Source organism: Vicia villosa, linkage group LG6 (genome assembly GCF_029867415.1).
Source record: "Vicia villosa cultivar HV-30 ecotype Madison, WI linkage group LG6, Vvil1.0, whole genome shotgun sequence".
In the NCBI taxonomy this organism is placed as follows: domain Eukaryota; kingdom Viridiplantae; phylum Streptophyta; class Magnoliopsida; order Fabales; family Fabaceae; genus Vicia; species Vicia villosa.
The window spans coordinates 126,341,527-126,361,134 of NC_081185.1; the positions used below are offsets into that span (position 1 = coordinate 126,341,527).

The 19,608-nt window shown below is 34.3% G+C and overlaps 2 protein-coding genes across 3 annotated transcripts; both read left to right on the forward strand.

The window, feature by feature from the left end:
* Positions 1-6,094: 6,094 nt before the first annotated feature.
* LOC131614611 (uncharacterized) lies at positions 6,095-10,088 on the forward strand. Its single transcript, XM_058886174.1, has 4 exons — positions 6,095-6,171; positions 8,550-8,763; positions 8,879-9,799; positions 9,885-10,088. The coding sequence occupies exons 1-4, from the start codon at positions 6,095-6,097 to the stop codon at positions 10,086-10,088; spliced, it is 1,416 nt and encodes a 471-aa protein (XP_058742157.1).
* A 1,830-nt stretch (positions 10,089-11,918) lies between these two features.
* Positions 11,919-17,695, forward strand: LOC131609908 (uncharacterized). Of its 2 annotated transcripts, none has more exons than XM_058881737.1 (9): positions 11,919-12,162; positions 12,250-12,367; positions 12,616-12,720; positions 12,807-12,925; positions 13,060-13,140; positions 15,015-15,086; positions 15,646-15,699; positions 16,500-16,574; positions 16,688-17,695. In XM_058881737.1, exons 1-9 carry the CDS (start codon positions 12,034-12,036, stop codon positions 17,507-17,509), a joined length of 1,575 nt encoding a protein of 524 aa, XP_058737720.1. In that variant the 5' UTR covers positions 11,919-12,033; the 3' UTR covers positions 17,510-17,695. The 2 variants fall into 2 exon arrangements, with proteins under 2 accessions (XP_058737720.1, XP_058737721.1); XM_058881738.1 differs by having other exon boundaries at positions 12,619-12,720.
* The last annotated feature ends 1,913 nt before the right edge of the window (positions 17,696-19,608 follow it).

The window sequence follows — 19,608 nt, forward strand, 5'->3', positions numbered from 1 at the left end:
TGATTCACACATTGAATTATCCACCAATTGTACAAGATTCACATACCAAAATAACAATTGCAACAAGGTATAACAACCATCATATATCCAATCACAACATCATGAATATATATCTCACCAAAGTATTTCAACAATTGTTATTCATCACATACCCAAAACATAAGCACATAAGACAATTACATGTTATGTCACATAACAACATCATAATTAAATCAATCAAGTGCCAATCAATCCTACACCATCATATAGAACATTAAAATAGCTTCCTATCGCTTCAAACGGAGCATAAAAGGAGTTACGAATCAAAAGATACATCATTTCAAAGTTTGGATAAGTTTTGTAAAACAGGGTCCGCTCAGCGGCCATCAAGCGCGCTTATGCAATTAAAATTCAATAACCCCGCTTCAAGCGGTCCCTTCCAAAAGCGAATCACAAAAGAGGCTCCGCTTTGCGGGCTGGGTCCGGTTAGCGAGCTTCCTTTATTTTTTTTAAAACAAAAAGTATCCGCTTAGCGGGCTGGGTCCGCTTAGCGGGCTGGGTCCGCTTAGCGGACATGCGATTTTGCAGAAAAAACCAGAAAATACAGCACTGTGAAATCACACACCCACCACTCAAAATTACTTCCAGTCATAAATAAACAGCGATTACAACAAGTATTAATCATTATTAATCCATAACACTCATCAAAATCATGTTTAATCATGTGAATCCATAGAAATTAGCACAAAAGTTAGGGTTTATACATTTTCATGGAATTGTAAAGATGAAGAGAATACATACACAACAAATATTACCCAATCATATAATCTATATTAACTTGTATTCTAACCCTTACCTCTAGCTTCGATCCACCCGCTTCAAGAAAATCTACAAATCCCCTCTTTTGCTCTTCTCTAGCTTCTTTCTCTTCTTTCTAACTTTTCTCCCTTTTTCTATTGTAAGTAGGTTAAGTCATAAGATTCTACTCTAACTCTCATTATCTCATTGGGCCTAACCCATCCATTATTTCCTTTCTAATTCAAATAAGCCCAATAGCTAATTATATTATAACGCTACCATTTATTAATTAGCTAAATAACACATTAGCACATAATTAAATAATTATTACTCAGTCAATAATTAAATAAAACACACAAGCAATTATCAAATATCAAATAATCCTAATTAAATAAAATCTAATAAAAATAGGGTGTTATAACTCTCCCCACTTAAAATATTTTTGGCCCCTAAAATTACCTCAAACAAACAACTCCGGATACAATTCCCTCATCTTATCCTCGAGTTCCCAAGTGATATTGCCATCGGCAACTCCACCCCATATCACTTTCACCAAGGCAATCTCCTTACAACGAAGCTTCTTCACCTCTCGATCTTCAATTCGCATAGGTGATGTATCAACCGTCAAATTATATTTCACTTGAACATCATCTAATTGAACAACATGCGATGGATCAGCAATGTACCTCCTCAATTGAGACAGATGGAACACATCATGAAGATTAGAAAGAGACGGTGGCAATGCAATCCTATATGCCACTTCACCTACCCTCTCCAAAATTTGATAAGGACCAATGAAACACGGCGTCAACTTACGCGACTTCACTGCTCTACCAACACCCGTTATTGGCGTAACTCGAAGAAACACATGTTCATCCTTCTCAAACTCAAGAGCTTTCCTCCTCTTATCATGATAAATCTTCTGACGACTTTGAGAAGCCTTCATCTTCTCTTGAATCATCTTAATTTTATCCGTAGTCTCTTGAATTAACTCAGGTCCAACCACAACACTCTCTCACGACTCATACCAACACAAAGGAGTTCTACACCTTATACCATAAAGAGCTTCAAAAGGTGTCATTCCAATACTAGAATGAAAACTGTTGTTATACGTAAACTCAATCAAAGGTAAGAAACTATCCCAAGCTCCTCCTTGTTCCAAAACACAAGACCTCAAAAGAACTTCAAGCGACTGAATAGTCCTCTCTGATTGACCATCAGTTTGCAGATGATATGCCGAACTCAAACGCAACTTCGTACCTAAAGCACTTTGCAAACCTTCCCAAAATCTAGAAGCAAGCCTCGGGTCTCTATCCGAAATAATACTTGACGGAATACCATGCAAACACACAATCCTCTCGATGTATAACTTAGCAAGTCTCTCCATCGATTAATCCATCCTCATCGGAACAAAATAAGCACATTTTGTCAATCTATCCACAATGACCCAAATTGCTTCACAATTACTCGATGTTCTCGGCAAACCCGAAACAAAATCCATAGAAATACTATCCCACTTCCACTCGGGAATAGATAACGGTTGCATCAAACCAGACGACTTTTGATGTTCAATCTTTGACTTTTGGCAAGTCAAACATGAATAAAAAAATTCCGCTATATCCTTCTTCATACCTTGCCACCAAAATAACTTCCTTAAATCTTGATACATTTTAGTAGCACCAGGATGAATACTCAAACCACTTCTATTCCCTTCCTCAAGAATTCTCTTTCTCAAATCTGCAACATCCGGAATACAGACTCGATTATGACATCTCATAACACTATTCTCATCAATCTGAAAATCACCATCTTTGCCTTGATTAATCAATGTCATAATGTCAACCAATTTCAAATCTGATTTCTAACCTTCTCAAATCTCATCCAAAATCGAGGCAACATCGAGGGACAAATTTGATGATGAATGAACTGAGGGCAACATTTGCTTTAGGTATCCTCGGAATCGAGGGACTTGACTATTTGATCGTAATTAAAGGCAGCAGGTAACAAAGGCAACAGGCAACAGGCAACAGGCAACAAAAGGGATTACCCTAAAGGTGTGTGAGTGAAACAATCATGTGGTTCAGTTCAGTGATATTTATCTTATAATTAGTTATTTTAGGTTATTTCAAGGCTTGCACTCCCTAAGATTACTAACCACGTAGTTTAAAAAAATACAGAAATTAAAGGCAGAATTTAAAAGTCCTACGCTATTACAATAAACCCCTGTGGGCAAGGGAAAATAAAGGTAGAAAAAGAATAAAGGCAAGAAAAATAAGAGGCAAAATAGTTAATGCAAATGTCTCGAGCCTTCGTCGAATCCTTGATCAACCCTGAAAAAGAAGAGAAAAGGTAGAAAACTTTTTGTGGCAAATAAAAGGCATTGATAAGAAATAAAAGAGGTTCTGAAAAAGGCAAAGGTTTTGAAAACATTCAGGGTAAACCCTGATTTTTAGGGAATGAAGGTTTTATGAGAAAACTCGACACATTAATTAATGGACAACACCTACCTAAAAATACCTAAGGCTACTAGGGTTTCTAAATTAATCGAGGCTAATAAACCTAAAAATTAATTGTTGGTTTTAACCTAATTAATTTTAGAATCGACTAATCCTGATTAAATTATTTTTATGAACCCTAATTTAATTATTATGAATTTAATCCTAATTTTTAAACTAAATAACCTAATTTAGTTAATTAAATCTAAACCTAATTAATTAAAAAAAACCTAATCCTGATTAAATTATTTAATTAAGTTAACCTAATATTAATTACCCAATTATCCTAAAAACCTAATTAAATTAATTATTCTAATTACTCTTAAAAAAACTAATCTAATAAAAATTAATAAGCTAACTAAAATCATTATATAATTAAAATTACTTAAACTAATAAAATCATTATCTAAATTAAAAATTAATAAACTAATTAAATTTATTAAAAGAAAGAAAAAAATGGTTTTAAAAGAGTTTCTTAAAAAAGGTTTGACTAAGGTCTTGTAGTTTGAAAAGAAAATAAATAAAATAAATAAAACCAATTAGGATAAAAGAAAAATAAAACAAATTAAAAACTTAGCGTAATGATTCTGTGTGGTACTGATCTGAAGGCGTATCGTGGGACTGCATCTTTACAAGCGTTAGATCTGATGGTGGCAGGATCAAACGGCTACAAACTGAGTACTCATGGTGGTCACCCATGAAGCGAGAGCGCAGGATCCATGGACAGACCAAAAAACAACGCGCGCCTTTTCCATTTGAATAGGACCAATGGGACGTTGCCACTTGGTCATCTCCTTTCTCCGTCCGTTGCCTTAGACCTGCAACACATTTACCTACAGACAAATCCGTTGCTAAAGGTTTCCCCTACGGATTTCGTCCGTAGCTACAGTACCTGCGAATTAAACTTAGTCTAATACGCAATATAAATCTCAGGTAAAGGCATAGAATAGTTAGAAACTTCTCCCCAAGCATGATGGACCCCCTTATTTGGTCCATTTTTTGCTAAAACACAAAATCCCCAAATCGAGGTTTAGAACCCTAGCCATGGAAAAACCTTACACCTGCACCCAAACTCCAATTAAATTGTCCAGGAAGTATCTAAACATCAACACAAACGCAAATATGAAATCAAATCAAGCCAATGATGCGTAAATTGTATAATTCGATCCTTGAAAATAATGGACAAACCGTGACTAACAGGTGACGATTCTGGGAGCGTGAGACCTTGAGGAAGATCCAAATGGCTTCAGTGAACACCCAGGAAGCTGGTTCGATTCTACAAACGCCTTGAATCCAGCTGCAAATTGGAAAACGAATTTGGTTTTCCCCTTGAAATTTGAAGAGTTCAATTAGGATTCTTGAGGCCAGAAACTTCGTTCTTTAGCATTTGATTGTACTTAGGTATATATAGGAATTGAATTAGGTCAACCAAATTGGATCAAATCCTCCTAACTTGTGAGATTGATATTTGATTTCAATCATGTGCCATTCTTTCCAAATTTGTCAAATTTCACTCTTTTTCAACGAATCTTGTTTTGCATGAAATTATATTGATTATGGGGTGTTATTGATGATTAGATTTGATTCCTATATGCCTTCCAATCAAATATTTGATTTTTACATGATTTACATAAACTATTTATCACTTTTAAATGATTAATAATTCATATAAAATCAAATAAAATTCACAAATTCGTGGAAATAATATTTGGAGTTTTGGATAACTTGATGATCAAGATTGGGCCAAAAAAAGTTGGGTTCCTTTGCAAGAAAATTCATTTTGAAGCCTTTTGTTTCACATTTTTCCTCTCAAAATTGTCCAACTTTGACGAGGCATATCTCCCTCAATTTTTAAGATATGGGGGAATTCTAGGAATTTTTGGAAACCTCAAGATGTCCTCTACAAGCCACTTTGGAAGCTTTTTTCCATTTCAGAATTTTATCTTGATGATATTGGCTTTGACAAAAAAACTGCTTTTGGTTGACTTTCAAAAAGGACCTGTAATCTTTTGATCCATATCTCTCAAATGAAGCATTTCTAGCCTTGGCATGTGAGAGACAAAGTTGTAGAGAATTAAATTTCCTTCAAAATGAGACTTGGATGGGAAATTTCTGATTTTCCATGTGAAAGTTATGGCTGGTCAAAGTTGAGTTGACTTTAGGTCAAAAAACCCTAATTTAGAAACTTTAGGTTTTGTTGATTTATGAACTTTCCTTGATGAATCATGATCAATACTTGATCAAATGATGAATGATAATTCAAAATAAGGATGTTGACAAAAAAATCAGGAATTTTGACTGTACTTTGACCACAGTTGACTTTTAGGTCAAACTAGTCGACTGTTGACTTTCTGAGCAATTGACTAGGCAATCCTTAGAATTGAAGCCTGAATTTTGTCATGAATATAGTTTAAAGCATCATAAGTCATCTGAAATCCATTGGGGACCTTGATTTAGTAAGTTTCTTCAGAGAAATCAAAACTCTGGTTTAGGAGGTCATTGTTTAGGAGAGTATGTCCTTAAGTCTTGAACTTTGATATGAGCTTTGAAAGATGAAATGAGATGGGGAAATTTTGGGGTATGACACTAACCCTTTCCGCATGCCTTATATAAGGACTTAACGAAGTGCCTTTAAAGGTCTTATTACACCATGACTCCCTGCCGCAAAGCACAAATATAAACACACCAACAAATACAGAGCCTCTTTCGAGGGCTTGGCCAGATGAATGCCTAAGTCCTACTTCTCATGTTATAGGATGATGCTAAAAAGAGATAAAGTGCGAGAAGAGATAGAGTGAAACAAGATCAATACTAAACGGATTATGATCCGTAAACTGCATCAGAATAAGAAAGAAAACCAGAGATCCCGCAAGCGAGCTAGCAAAGGCAATAGCAAATGGTCAGCACACTGATTAGCCACATAAGCAAATGAGGGTCGACGTCGTGAAAATAAATCACACGTCAACGTATGTGTCGAGCATAATCACAATACACCTACAAGAGGAACAAGCAATCCAAACAAACAGGTATAAAGTAAAAAAAGACGCGTCTCCAAGATGAGAACACGAAATGAGGAAATGAGATTGTGTCCCGAAAATAAAGCGGAACACAAATGAAGTAAGCGTCGCTCGGTAACTTTACAAATGCCTTGCACACTAGCACACAAGTTAGAGATAACAAACACCGCAATCGAAATTGCGTTATTGCATTATAAGCTAAGAGAAAATGAACAATTGACGCAAACATGAAATAAAAAAAAACAAATGTCAAAGGGAAAACAAAAATGAATAACCAACAATCAAACAATATCAATCATCTCATGAGATAGCACGTTTCACAAACTTTCCAACGATATAAAGAATGCGGAAATCGGAGTTACGAGTAAAAAGATATGAAAGATTGAAGTTAGGAAGTAAAACAAACAAAAACACAGCTCTAGGTCGACCTACCCTCAACCTAGGTCGGCCTAAATGGTCCAGAAGCAAACGTGAAGGTTTTGGGTCGACCTAAACTCAGCCCGGGTCGACCTAAATGGTCCAGAAGCAAACATGAAGATTTTAGGTCGACCTAAACTCAGCCCGGGTTGACCTAAATGGTCCAGAAGCAAACATGAAGGTTTTAGGTCGACCTACCTTCAACCTAGGTCGACCTACACAGGCAAAAACAGCAAAAAACAGCTTTTCGATAAAACGAACAACAATACGACATGCAATTTTAAAAGCCAAGAGCATTTACATTGTGAAACATGTAGGATTCAATTCACGCATGAACATTAACATCAAATGATACACAAACAATCGACGCGTCGATGTCGCAACATGAGTATGAATTAGCAATTATGAGTATCGAAAGCAAGATCAAGCATTCACGATTAATCCATGACTTCACATATCAATGAGTGCACAATTTAAACACCTTGTGAACAAACATTTCATGCTTTGGAAAATGTAAACAATAGCAACGAGTCGACACGCGACATGCCAACAAAACATGAACAAGTATGATGCAAGTGATAAAGGGATATTTCAACCAATTCTGGACTTGATCATTATCAACAAGTATCAACAAATAAGGCTCAATAACAACAAGGCTTCGTGAATTCCCACTCAAAAATCTCAATTAAGCATTTCAACAAACACTTATCATGCAAGAATTAGAGCATAAGCGTTATGAACACAACATCAAGATTAACTCATCACCGAAACTAAAATTTATTCTATTAAACACAATCGACATGTATCATCAATCAACTACTCATTATCCCATGCTAAAACTCAAAATTAAGCACAAACACTTCACGCACTCAAATTATCAAACACTTAGCATGCAATTTCTTGTGTCATAAGCAACATGCATGTATCATCAACAACAATTCACCGGTAAATCTCGAATTCAATCAAATAATCAAGATCAACACGAATCATTCAATCAACAAACAATTATCATCATCAATTATCATAGTTCCATCATCCGCAATAAAAAATCATCATGTGTTACGAAATCTGAACAAGCATGTGTTACAAAGAATCGAAGCTAACGAAATTTCTGAGAAAATGCCGCTGGAATGGACTTCATACCATAAAAATTGAAGAAGTTACGAGTTTTCAAACTTGTCGCGACATACCCGAAAACACACTTTCCACTAAAAAATCACGACAATCTTAAAAATACTGGGCATTTTCGGTGCATAATTGGTCTCCGGTCCGAACATATGAAATCTCGAGAATAATGTCACGGAGCTGCAGTTAAAATTTCGAGCGAATCCGCTGGACGGATCATGAGATATGAATTTTCTAAGGCCCGAAAACCTACATTCAACACCATTTTCACTGCGAACGCTCCAGTAATTTGCTAATTCGACCCCTTTCTTCATAGAATTGGTTCCTGAGCCAAACATGAAAGTTGTAGGGAACATCGAAATCGTCTCGACTAAGCAAGAACCAAGCTCATAACACCTTCCAGCTAATACTTATGAATTTCTTCGTATCATCATCGTATAAACCAATCTTCACGTCACATTTCCTTAAAAACCATGAAAACTCTTTACTATTTTTCTTCCCTCTTTGAACGACGAAATAAACGTCTTTGATAACTTATAGCTCAAATAAAGAGGACAAATTTTGGGGTGCAACAGTATGAAGCTGAATTAAGAAGAGTAAATAGTGGCAACACTGTGAAGATAAATGTTGAAAGGCCAAACCCATCTATCCAACCTAGGTTTGGATCTTTCTACTTCTGTTTTGATGGCTGTAATAAAGGGTTAATTAATGGATGTAGGCCTTTTGTTAGGGTAGATGGATGTCATTTGAAAACTAAGTATGGTGGCCAACTTCTAATTGCTGTTGGAAGGGATCCAAATGATCAATACTTCCCCTTGGCACTTGGTGTGGTTGAAAATGAAACTAAAGAAAGTTGGAGATGGTTCATTCAAATCTTGATGGAGGATATTGGTCAAGACAAAAGATATGTTTTTATATCTAATCAACAAAAGGTAATGGCTTTAGATTTGTTGCATAACCTTTGTTGCATAATTGTTGTGCACTTTTTATTTTTTACCAAATTGCTTGTTGGTACTTTAATTTCATGGTCTGGTTTCTGTCTTTGAGGAGATGTTTGATAGGATTGAACATAGACTTTGTCTCAGACACTTGTATGCTAATTTCAAGAAGTTTGGTGGAGGAACCCTAATAAGGGATTTGATGATGGGAGCTTCTAAGGCTACATACCATCAAGGTTGGGTACAGAAGATGAATGAGTTGAAGAAGGTTGATTTGGATGCATGGAATTGGTTGATGGCTGTTCCTACTAAGTGTTGGTGTAAGCATGCCTTTAGTTTCTATCCTAAATGTGATGTATTGATGAACAACATCTTTGAATCTTTTAATACTACAATTTTAGTTGCTAGGGACAAACCAATTCTTAGTATATGTGAGTGGATTAGGAAGTATATATTGAATAGGGTAGCAACCTCTGCACACAAACTTGAAAAATGGCAACATAGAGTTATGTTTATACCTAGGAGGAGGTTGGACAATGAAGTGTTCAATAGTGGCCATTGGTTACCAACTTGGTCTATGAATGAGAAATTTCAAGTGACACATAACTTCAACACCCAAGAATTCATAGTTGACATAGCAATAAAACATGTAGCTGTAACTTTTGGGATTTGGTGGGAATTCCTTTGTAGACATGTTGTAGTTGCTTTAAGTTATAGAAAACAATCACATGATGACTTTGTTGATGAGTGCTACACAAGGGAAAAATATGCAATTTGCTATGGCTTCTCTGTGTCCCCTATCAATGGCCAGGACATGTGGCCAAAAGTGGAGATGAATGAGTTGCCACCCCTAGCATACAAACAAGGACCTGGTAGACCTAGAAAGGTAAGGATTCGAGAAAGTGGTGAGGAGGGTGCTAGGAAAAGAAGGCCTGGGGTTGCATACAAGTGTACTAAATGTGATCAGTTTGGTCGTAATGCTTTGACATGCAAGAGCCTCACTCAGGACCCTGCTGCACTTAAAAGAAAGGTAAGATTTGTTATGTTTTCAGTTTGGTTGATTTCTACTTCTGATTCAACTGCTAATTTATAGTGTTTCTGATTGTATTGTGTAGAGAAAGGTTAGAGCTCAGAAGAAAGCAACAACTGCAGAGGAGCCAACTGATGCACAATCTCAACCAACTAATGTGCAGTCTGAGGACATTCCTAAAGTTGTTCAAAATGTGGAGCCAGCAAATATGGAAAATATGGAGCCAACAAATGTGCAAAATATGGAGCCAACAAATGTAAAGTCTGAAAACATTCAAGAAGTTGTGTAAAGTCAAACTCAGTCTTGTGTTGTAGACACAAGTCAAGCTAAGCCCAAAAAAAAAGAAGGCAAGTAAACCAGTCCATGCATTAAGGAGATAAGGAGGAGTGAAAGAGTAAAATTGAGCTGGTTCAAGAAGCCAATTACAGGTCCAAGATCAGTTAACCAACCCCTTACAATAAAAGAGCATAAAGAAACAACAAGTGCTCATGAGTCTAACCTTGGAGTGTCCACTAGGTCTTTGAAGAAATGGAAGAAGAAAAATAGCAGAGATTGATTAAGTAGTGCTCATGTGTTTTATTTTGTGTAACTTTCAGAAAACTTCTTATTTTGTGGTCATGTATCTTATTTTGTAGCAACCTCTTATTTTGTGATGACCTATAACATGTAATGGTATCTTTTTGTAATGGTATCTTATGCCCTTCATTTGATTTTAATTGGAACATACCTATATTATATAGTGCAATGGTATCTTATGTAACAAATCTATAATATTTAGTGCAATGCTATCTTATGTAACATACCTATAATATTTAGTGCAATGGTATCTTCGTGTCCTTCATTTGATTTTGTTTGTACTGATATAACTGCACAATACAATGGTAACAGAATAATAATAGTTGAATATGCAACAATTTAAATAACACACTTTCAATTGATTTAAAACAGAGAAACACTTTCCATTGAATAATTCAACTGATACACTACATTACATAAATTGATTCAATTTTGGAATCCTTAACCTAAATTACATAAACTTATAAACTAGTGAAAAAAACATCCAAGAAATAGCAAGTGCAACAATCATGTTATAGCTCATCTTCTTCTCCATTGCAAGTTTTTTTCTTCAATCTCATAGTCTTTTTAGAACTTCTGTGTACTCCCCAATTATCATTAACAATTTCCTCCAAAATTTCTTTCAAAACATCTTTTGTCATTTTAGAGCATCTGTAATGAATCGACTCAGTCCTCTGAAATTCACCCAGCTCATCATCCCACAAGAACATACCACAACCATTCTGCAGAAATTTGTATCACATAAATTCGAATAAATCAAATGAAGATATAACTACAAACAATATCCAACAGATGATGATTTTGAAAAAACATAAACACTTACCAATGAATTTCTGCATTTCTAGAATTTTCGTTTAGGGTTATCAATGGTGTTTGATACCCACATCTTCATTGCCTCGTTACAGCCACAAGTTGGCAAAAATCGTCCAACCGAGTTTCCAACAGATGATGATTTGCTCTACCCATGACCATGTGCGATGAAGGGGGACGATGGTAGGCGCCGAAGGAAAGGGATACAAGAACCCTAAAATCAAGTTCCCAGGTGAACACAATGGAGGCTTAGTGGAGATGAAGTTATTTATTAACAAGGGTCCATGCTGGAATTGCCATGGTGTACAAATGTGAAACAAAAATTCCACGTTGGGAAATAATAGAGAATCTTGGAGGAATTTGGATGCATAAGTGGCAAATAAGGATCTGATGAAAGAATCTACATAAATTAAAGGGGGATCATTTTTTTTACAGGGGCTAAAATCTAATCTCGCTAATATTACAAAAAGTATGTATATTTAACTCTAAAAATAATTGTTGAATTATTAACATTATTATTTATTTGAACGTGTCTTAAGTATTATTTAATTTGATAAAAAAAAATTATTCATTTTATTACAATTGAATCTAAAATGTATTTAAATTCACATGAAAATTTAAAATAAATTACAAAATAATAATAATCTTATAAACTCAATTGTTAATATGATGACTTGTTTATCACACCATGATATATTTCATATTTTATATTATGCGTTAATATTTTAAATAACTCTTGATTTTGCATTTGAATTGTGTTGGAGTTGGAGTTGTTTTTGGTGCAATATTCAGAGGGTTTAGTTCTCTTGCATTCCTTTCTCCCAACACTTTGAAGCTGAACAAACGCCATGGAGGGTCAATCTTCAAATGAAGGCTCCAGTTCCACCAATGTTTCACCAAACTCTTGTGATTCAACCGTTGAGCTCAATATCAAAACTTTAGATCCCCGAATCTACAATTTTCAAGTTGAAAAAAATGTGATTTTAAACTCTATCTTCTTGGTGGTAATATATTATCCGTAAATTAGATTATAGCCCTAAATCTGATCTTTTTAATTATTTCAGATGCCCGTTTCCTTGTTGAAAGAAAAAATTGCAAATGAAATAGGCGTACCGGCTAATCAGCAACGACTCATATTTAGAGGAAAAGTTTTGAAGGATGAACTCGTTCTTTCTGAGTATCGTATCCTTCAAATTGTAGAATTTATAGCATGTTTTGATTGATTTTTGGAAGATCCAGAATCAATTCTAGAGGTGTAGAATTGATTTTGGGTGATTTTGAGGTGTTTGGTTTATCAAAAGTGGAATTAATTCTGCCTCAAGAATTAATTCTACTTGAAAGTAGAATTTGTAGCTTCTCCCTTCAAAATTGATTCGCAATGATTTTTACACTGAAGTTTATTGTTCAACATAATCTTTATCCATTGTAAGAAGTTGGGAATGGGCATACATTGCATTTAGTTGAAAGACAGCCAAATCCGCCGCAGATTTCTGGTACGGCTTCTGTTGAGACAATTACTACAAACAGTAACCGAGGTATAACTTAAGCCATTCATGCTCCCCCTTTAATAGATTAAGCTGTGTTGTGCTAAATGCTGATGGTAAATTGTATCATTTGAAAGGAAACGATGCTGGATCAGGTGCTCCTCGTAACCGTGTTGGGCAAATTTCACACGGCGTGGTTCTTGGGACTTTTAATGTGGGGGAACAAGTTGAAGGCACTGCTCAAGACCTTACTAGGGTTTGTTTAACCTTGATTATCTAATACTCATGCTTTCTATTAATTTTTTTTGCTTTTTCATATAGGTGTTGGTGATAATGTTTTGCTTTGGTTTTGTGTAAGAGACATTATTTATTGCTGTATTATGGTTTTAGGTTATTGGGGCAGTTTTGAATTCTATTGCCAATGGGGGCCAGAGCACGATTAATTTTCCTAATTCCACACAACATTCTTCAGTAAGTATTGTTTTTTGATTGAAAAAGATATGAACTACTGTTGTTTGTGTGATTTACTGGGTTATAGTATGCACATGTAATTTTCTTATACATGAATTATTTGCCACTCTGAATTAAATTCACAGTCATCTATGACTTTAATCTGTACTTAGATTATCCTTGAAAGTGAATGGTAATTGTTGTTAAGGTTCCTTCTACCCGTCCTTTCAATTTCATCTGCTTAGATCTTAAAGCAATCCGATCACCTGTTGCAGTATCTATTTCAGCTGGTTTTGTTTCTTCATGTAAAAGGATTTCATCTATTGTCCTAATAGTGCTGTATGTCATTGAGCATTGTTATCAAATGGCGGCTCCATGGCTGATATGGTGGATTTACATGGCGGTTTTTGGGCTTGCCGCAATGGTAAATATCGGCCCGATATTGTGGGTTTTCCGCCATAATCCTCTATAACGGGCCCGCAAAGCGGTGAGTATGGCGGGATTTTGGCTCTCCGCCAAGGACCGCCATCCACCATCGACAACACTGATGTCGAGTATCCTATAAATGATAATTTAGTTTCAAATTGCGTTTCAACAAAAGAAATAAAGTTGGTTAAAGGTTTGCGAGTTTCTGCTTTGGAGTTCATGAGAATTCACAAGGAATTTTGGTTTTATTGAATGAAATGAAAGGAAATTGAATGATTATACATTGATGTCTATTAATAGAAATGTGACATGATCTCATGTGCTGTAAGGTAGAACCGGTGGTGTTTTTGGTATTACAAGAGGAAATAGAATCGGAACTAATGGGGCAAACCGAATTAGAGACTTGGTTGCTGGAAAATCAATTGTATAGAGACCACCAATTAATCTAGCTGTTCCAATCAGTCTCTTGGGGTTGTCCTGCAAAAAATGGCAAAGATTACAAGTAAAGACAGCTGAACCATTATTAACTTTGGTTAATTGTGGAACTGAAATTTAATTGGCATAAAACTTATGGACAAATAGAACATCTTTAAGATGCAAAAATCAGAAAGAGAAACAGCTCCAGATAAAGTGGCAATGACAAAGGTTATTGGTAATATGATTTGTGGTTCCCGTATTAATGGTTTAGGAGAAGGAAGGCTACCAAAATCAGGGTTGGAATAGGTGTTTAGGACAAGAGAATTGGTTGAGTCCAGACTGCATTGGTAGATGCAGATGAAGCTTGTGACTTAGACTTTAAGCAAATTCATAAGACTATTGTATTGATCTGCTGGAGTAGTAAAGGTACCATCAACTAAAGCGATATTGTTCTTGGACGTGGGAGCAAGACGCATAGATTGATTCCATGAATGGAAGTTGTTGTTATCTTCCAAAGGTGGCATAACCAGATCTACCGCTGGAAATTCACTGGGGATTGGATACATTTGTTGCAAAATCAGCATACAATTCAAAGCTCTAATTTGTCATTTTGAGGGAAAAAACCAGAAATCTGTGAAACAGTAGAAATCAAAGAAAAAGGAATCGAAGAATGAAACAACAATTGTTCATTTTGACAGACTCAGCTCAAAGACAAAGCTCTAATACCATCTTAGTATCCTAAGAGAAAGGAATTAAAGAACTGAGTTTCGATCAAAATACGTATAGTAAGTAAACTAAAGCTAACCAACAATTTACTGACTAAGGAGTAGTTAATTAAATACAAGAGTGATAGTAAATAGTAATGTAATTGGCAACAACATGCTAATTTCCCGTCCTTCTCTCTTATGATAGCTTCCGTGTTATAGTAATTGTCTTGTAGGATATCAGTATTAATTGTTTATCACCTCTTAATTATATATCTATTATTTATCATCTTTGTTAGATGCAACTAATTTATGGGTGTTAAATAATTTGTCTTTCGATGCTTCCAGGCACCAATCTGGTGGGCAGATTTGGCTCCACAGCATGGTATAGAGCAGGGGGAATCTGATCCCAATGATCTGGTAAGTGATTAAAAATTTGTGACTTTATTCTGGGGGGCTTTTAAGTTGTGCAACTAACTGGACTTTCTTAAATTGCTTTTATGCTTTTGTACCTATTCAAATCTCTTAGAATGTGTGGGTTGGGCCTAACTCAATCCTACAAAACCGACTTGTAGGGTAATGATTGCCTCCACTTATAAGCACATGCTCAGGCCATATATTTTCAGGTGTGGGACCATTAACAAAATCAAAAGAGCAACGCAAGTTAAATTTCTCAGAAGATTTAGAGTAAAATCTTTTTAGCTAACATTTTCTGGTTTGCAAAACAATTTTGTGCCTATAGATCATTGCCCAATTCTCTGTCCTTCTCTCTTAGAAATTATAAAATCTAATTATAATTCATTTTGAGTATGGGTGCTGTTATATCTATGTAGTTGTGGTGTCCTTTTTTATTGTTTATGTAAGTTGTGGTGTAAATTCTGTAATCAACTGGAAACCATTTTATGAGCAGCTCTTTTAAGTATTACTTGTTGGTTTTGATGATTCGAACTTTTTTGTTTCTTCTAAAATGTACTGGCAGGCCTGGAGGAGGAATGCATCAAGTGGAAATGTGAGGCCCATGAGACTTGATCAGGTGCTTTATATACTGTTGGATATTTTGTTGAACTCGTTGGTTATTATAAATTCATGTTTGAAGCATATATAACGGAAATTGGTATTTGAAGCATGTAGGTCCATCCTGAAAAATGTTTGTGAACATCTTTTTTTTTTCTGTAACATGAACGATAATTAGTTAATCGTGTGTAAAAATGTGATAAATTTAGTTGCACGGATAGTTAATTCACGAAAAATTTTATTTGAGAATATCAATAGGATAAAAAAACAAGTATGAAAATGTGATAAATTTAGTTACACGGATAGTTAAGTTCTGTCTCATTCTGTGATGGAAGGAATGTGTAATCTTGTATCTTAATCTCATTAATATTTCTCGTGTTAATTAAGACAGACTCTCATATAATTACTGTCAAACTTAATTAGGCTTGTTAGACTTAATATAATTCCTTTTCTGTTATATTTAGTTAGATATAACTGTCCACTGTTATAGGATCTCGTAAGCCTCAGCCTATAAATATAAACTTGATAGAATTGTTCAATTTTCTTAGATTCAAGAATTGTTCAATTAAGAAAAAGGATTATATTTTTTCTTCAATTATTTTTCATTTACTTTCTGTTTTATATTTTATGGAATTTTATCATTGGTTAAGTTGTTCAATGGAACATCTTAACCAATGATACCTGGACACATTTTATCATTGGTTAAGGTGTCCAATGGAAAGACAAATTATGTAACACCCAAAAATATGGAACATTATAAAATTCATTTTTATAAAATAAATGAAACTAAAGTACTTACTGTTGATATTTTGGGAGCAGTTTTACGATTTGTTGGAGGGACTGATGCAGCACCCGAATAGGATATCAGTTCAGATGCTCATGAGATATGTTGAGGTGCTTTACATACTTTTGGATATAGTTAATTGCGTGTAAGAATGTGATAAATTTAGCTATTTGATGGATAAGTAAAATGCATTATATTTATAAACAACATTGATCTTCTCCAGGCAAATGGAAGAATTAATGGACTCCAACAAAATGATTCTACCTGGTGGTCTTTTATTTCTTTTGCAGCTGGGAGTGTGCGTGATCTTTCTCCAACACAACATAAATTCTTACTAATATTATTTGCTGGCATCCTAAGTGTCCTCACAAAAACCTGCACCACTCGATTTGAATCCTTTCAAGTTGGAAAAATCACAGACACCCCTGAGGAAACATTTTATGCATTCTTCCTAGAAGTAGCACATATCATCAGTTTCATAATATGCTGGATTATAACTTTTATCCTCATTTTGCCGCTACAACATGCACTCCAAATATTTTTTGGGCTACTTTGTTCAGCAATCATTTATTTTGTTCGGCTGGAAGAAAAGACTTCAGCTTCAGGGGTTCATGTGGCTTGCGGAGACTCATTCAAGTTGCCTCTGTTTTGGTTTGCAATTATACATGCTGTTGGGTTTTCTCTTATTATTGGGTTAATGGTATTCCTAATTGCTTACTTGAGTTGGGAGTTCATACATAAAGGGAATCCAAGAGTCGTGGAAGTTAGTTTACAAATATTGGTGGGGATGCTATTGACCTTTTCAGTAGTCTTTTATTTGGCCATGCCGTGGCTAAATGATTCAGCTTCAGGGGTTTTCGAGGCTTGCGGTGGCTTATTCAAGTTGCCTACTTTTTGGTTTGCAATTTTAAAAGCTGTTGGGTTTTTTCTTAGTATTGGGTTAGTGATAATACTAACTGCTTGCTTGAGTTGGAAGTTCATACATAAAGGCAACCCAAGAGCTGTGGAAGTCAGTTTGATTTTTAGTTTGATTTCCGATGAATGAGTAGTGTTTGGTGATTTTAACGTGATTAATTGCCATCAGTATCATCTAAACACTCATGCACTCTTGTTTTTTCTTTATATTTGAAATTTTGATGTAGAATAGAGAATATGTGGGGATGATGATTGAATACTAGCCACTATTTGTAATTGATGACTTGATATATATGTAACTAGTAATTTTTCTTTATATTTGAAATTTTGATGTAGTATAGAGAATATGTGGGGATGATGATTGAATACTAGCCACTATTTGTAATTGATGACTTGATATATATGTAACTAGTAATTTTTCTTTATATTTGAAATTTTGATGTAGTACAGAGAATATGTGGGGATGATGATTGAATATTAGCCACTATTTGTAATTGATGACTTGATATATATATGTAATTGGTAAGAAATCTGTGTTTTCGCACGGGTTCTGTACGGGACGTGCATTTGTTTCAGATGTATATTTTTTAATAGAAAAATATTTGGTACCCGTAAAAAACTAATAATTGAATGTATAGAAAAATGTCTGGTATCTATGAAAAAATTAATAATTGAATGTATAGAAAAATGTATGATACCCTGTAAATAATAGATTTTTTTCCGTTAATGTTCAATATTTTGATCAGTCACTTCATATTCCGTTAATATTCAATATTTTATTCAGTAACTCCATGTCCCGTTAATATTTAATATTTTGATAAATAACTTCTTGTTCTTATTAGTATTAAATATTTTGATCAATAATTTCACATTTCCGTTAAAATTAAATATTCTGATCAGTAACTTCATGTTCTTGCTATTAAATATTTTGATCAGTAACTTATGTTCTCGTTAAAATTCAAAATTTGGATCAGTAATTTCATGTTCCTGTTAATATTCAATCTTTTGATCAGTAACTCCAAGTCCCGTTAATATTCAATATTTTGATAAGTAACTTCATTTTCCTATTAATATTAAATATTTTGATCAGTAACTTCATGTTTCTGTTAAAATTAAATATTTTGATCAATAACTTCATGTTCCCGTTAAAATTAAATATTTTGATCAGAAATTTATGTTCCCGTTAAAATTCAAAATTGTGATCAGTAATTTCATATTTTTGTTACTATTCAATATTTTGATCAATAACTACATGTTCCGTCAATATTCAATATTTTGATAAAGGAAAATGATTTATGGTACGAAAAACAATGCTAGACGAAACCCACGAAGTGTAACTGTAATGCCACAACCCCCATGATGTCTACACAAGGCAATAGTGACTTGTTGACCCTCCAATAAAAAGCTAACACATCATTATTCTTGCAATTCGTTAAATAAATACCTCGTACCATATAGCATTTTTCTTTGATAAATAACATCATATTAAACAAGCAAAGGCAAACATATTATACTCCTAATTAAGTTGAATCACTTTTACTTTAGAAATCCAAACATATTATACTCCTAATTAAGTTGAATCACTTTTGCCTATATGAGTAATAAGTAATGAGTAATGTCCCGTTAATATTCAATATTTTGATAAGTAACTTCATTTTCCTATTAATATTAAATATTTTGATCAGTAACTTCATGTTTCCGTTAAAATTAAATATTTTGATCAGTAACTTTATGTTCCCGTTAAAATTAAATATTTTGATCAGTAATTTATGTTCCCGTTAAAATTCAAAATTGTGATCAGTAATTTCATATTTTTGTTAATTTCATATTTTTGTTACTATTCAATATTTTGATCAATAACTACCCGTTCCGTCAATATTCAATATTTTGATAAATAACATCATATTAAGCAAGCTAAGGCAAACATATTATACTCTTAATTAAGTTGAATCACTTTTACTTTAGAAATCCAAACATATTATACTCCTAATTAAGTTGAATCACTTTTGCCTATATGAGTAACGAGTAATGAGTAATGCAAGTGTTTCAATGATTAAAATTAACCATGATTTTGTCTTTGAAAAAAATCAGTTTGATGAGATCTATATTGGGATAAGGCATAATAAAATAATTTATTAGATATAAAATATTTTGTTAAAAAAAAACAGAATATTTGAGAAAATTTCTTTACCCACCTCCCTATGGGTGGTCACCTCCTGCGAAAAACCA

Excerpts from the sequence above, each read along its gene's own strand:
- LOC131614611 (XM_058886174.1), top strand. The coding sequence starts at position 6,095 with ATGATCCGTAAACTGCATCAGAATAAGAAAGAAAACCAGAGATCCCGC. Across the intron at positions 6,172-8,549 it reads AGCAAAGGCAATAGCAAATG|GCCTTTTGTTAGGGTAGATG; the intron begins GTCAGCACACTG and ends TAATGGATGTAG. Across the intron at positions 8,764-8,878 it reads TTATATCTAATCAACAAAAG|GAGATGTTTGATAGGATTGA; the intron begins GTAATGGCTTTA and ends TCTGTCTTTGAG.
- LOC131609908 (XM_058881737.1), top strand. The coding sequence starts at position 12,034 with ATGGAGGGTCAATCTTCAAATGAAGGCTCCAGTTCCACCAATGTTTCA. Across the intron at positions 12,368-12,615 it reads ACTCGTTCTTTCTGAGTATC|AAGTTGGGAATGGGCATACA; the intron begins GTATCCTTCAAA and ends ATCCATTGTAAG. Across the intron at positions 12,721-12,806 it reads TACTACAAACAGTAACCGAG|GAAACGATGCTGGATCAGGT; the intron begins GTATAACTTAAG and ends ATCATTTGAAAG.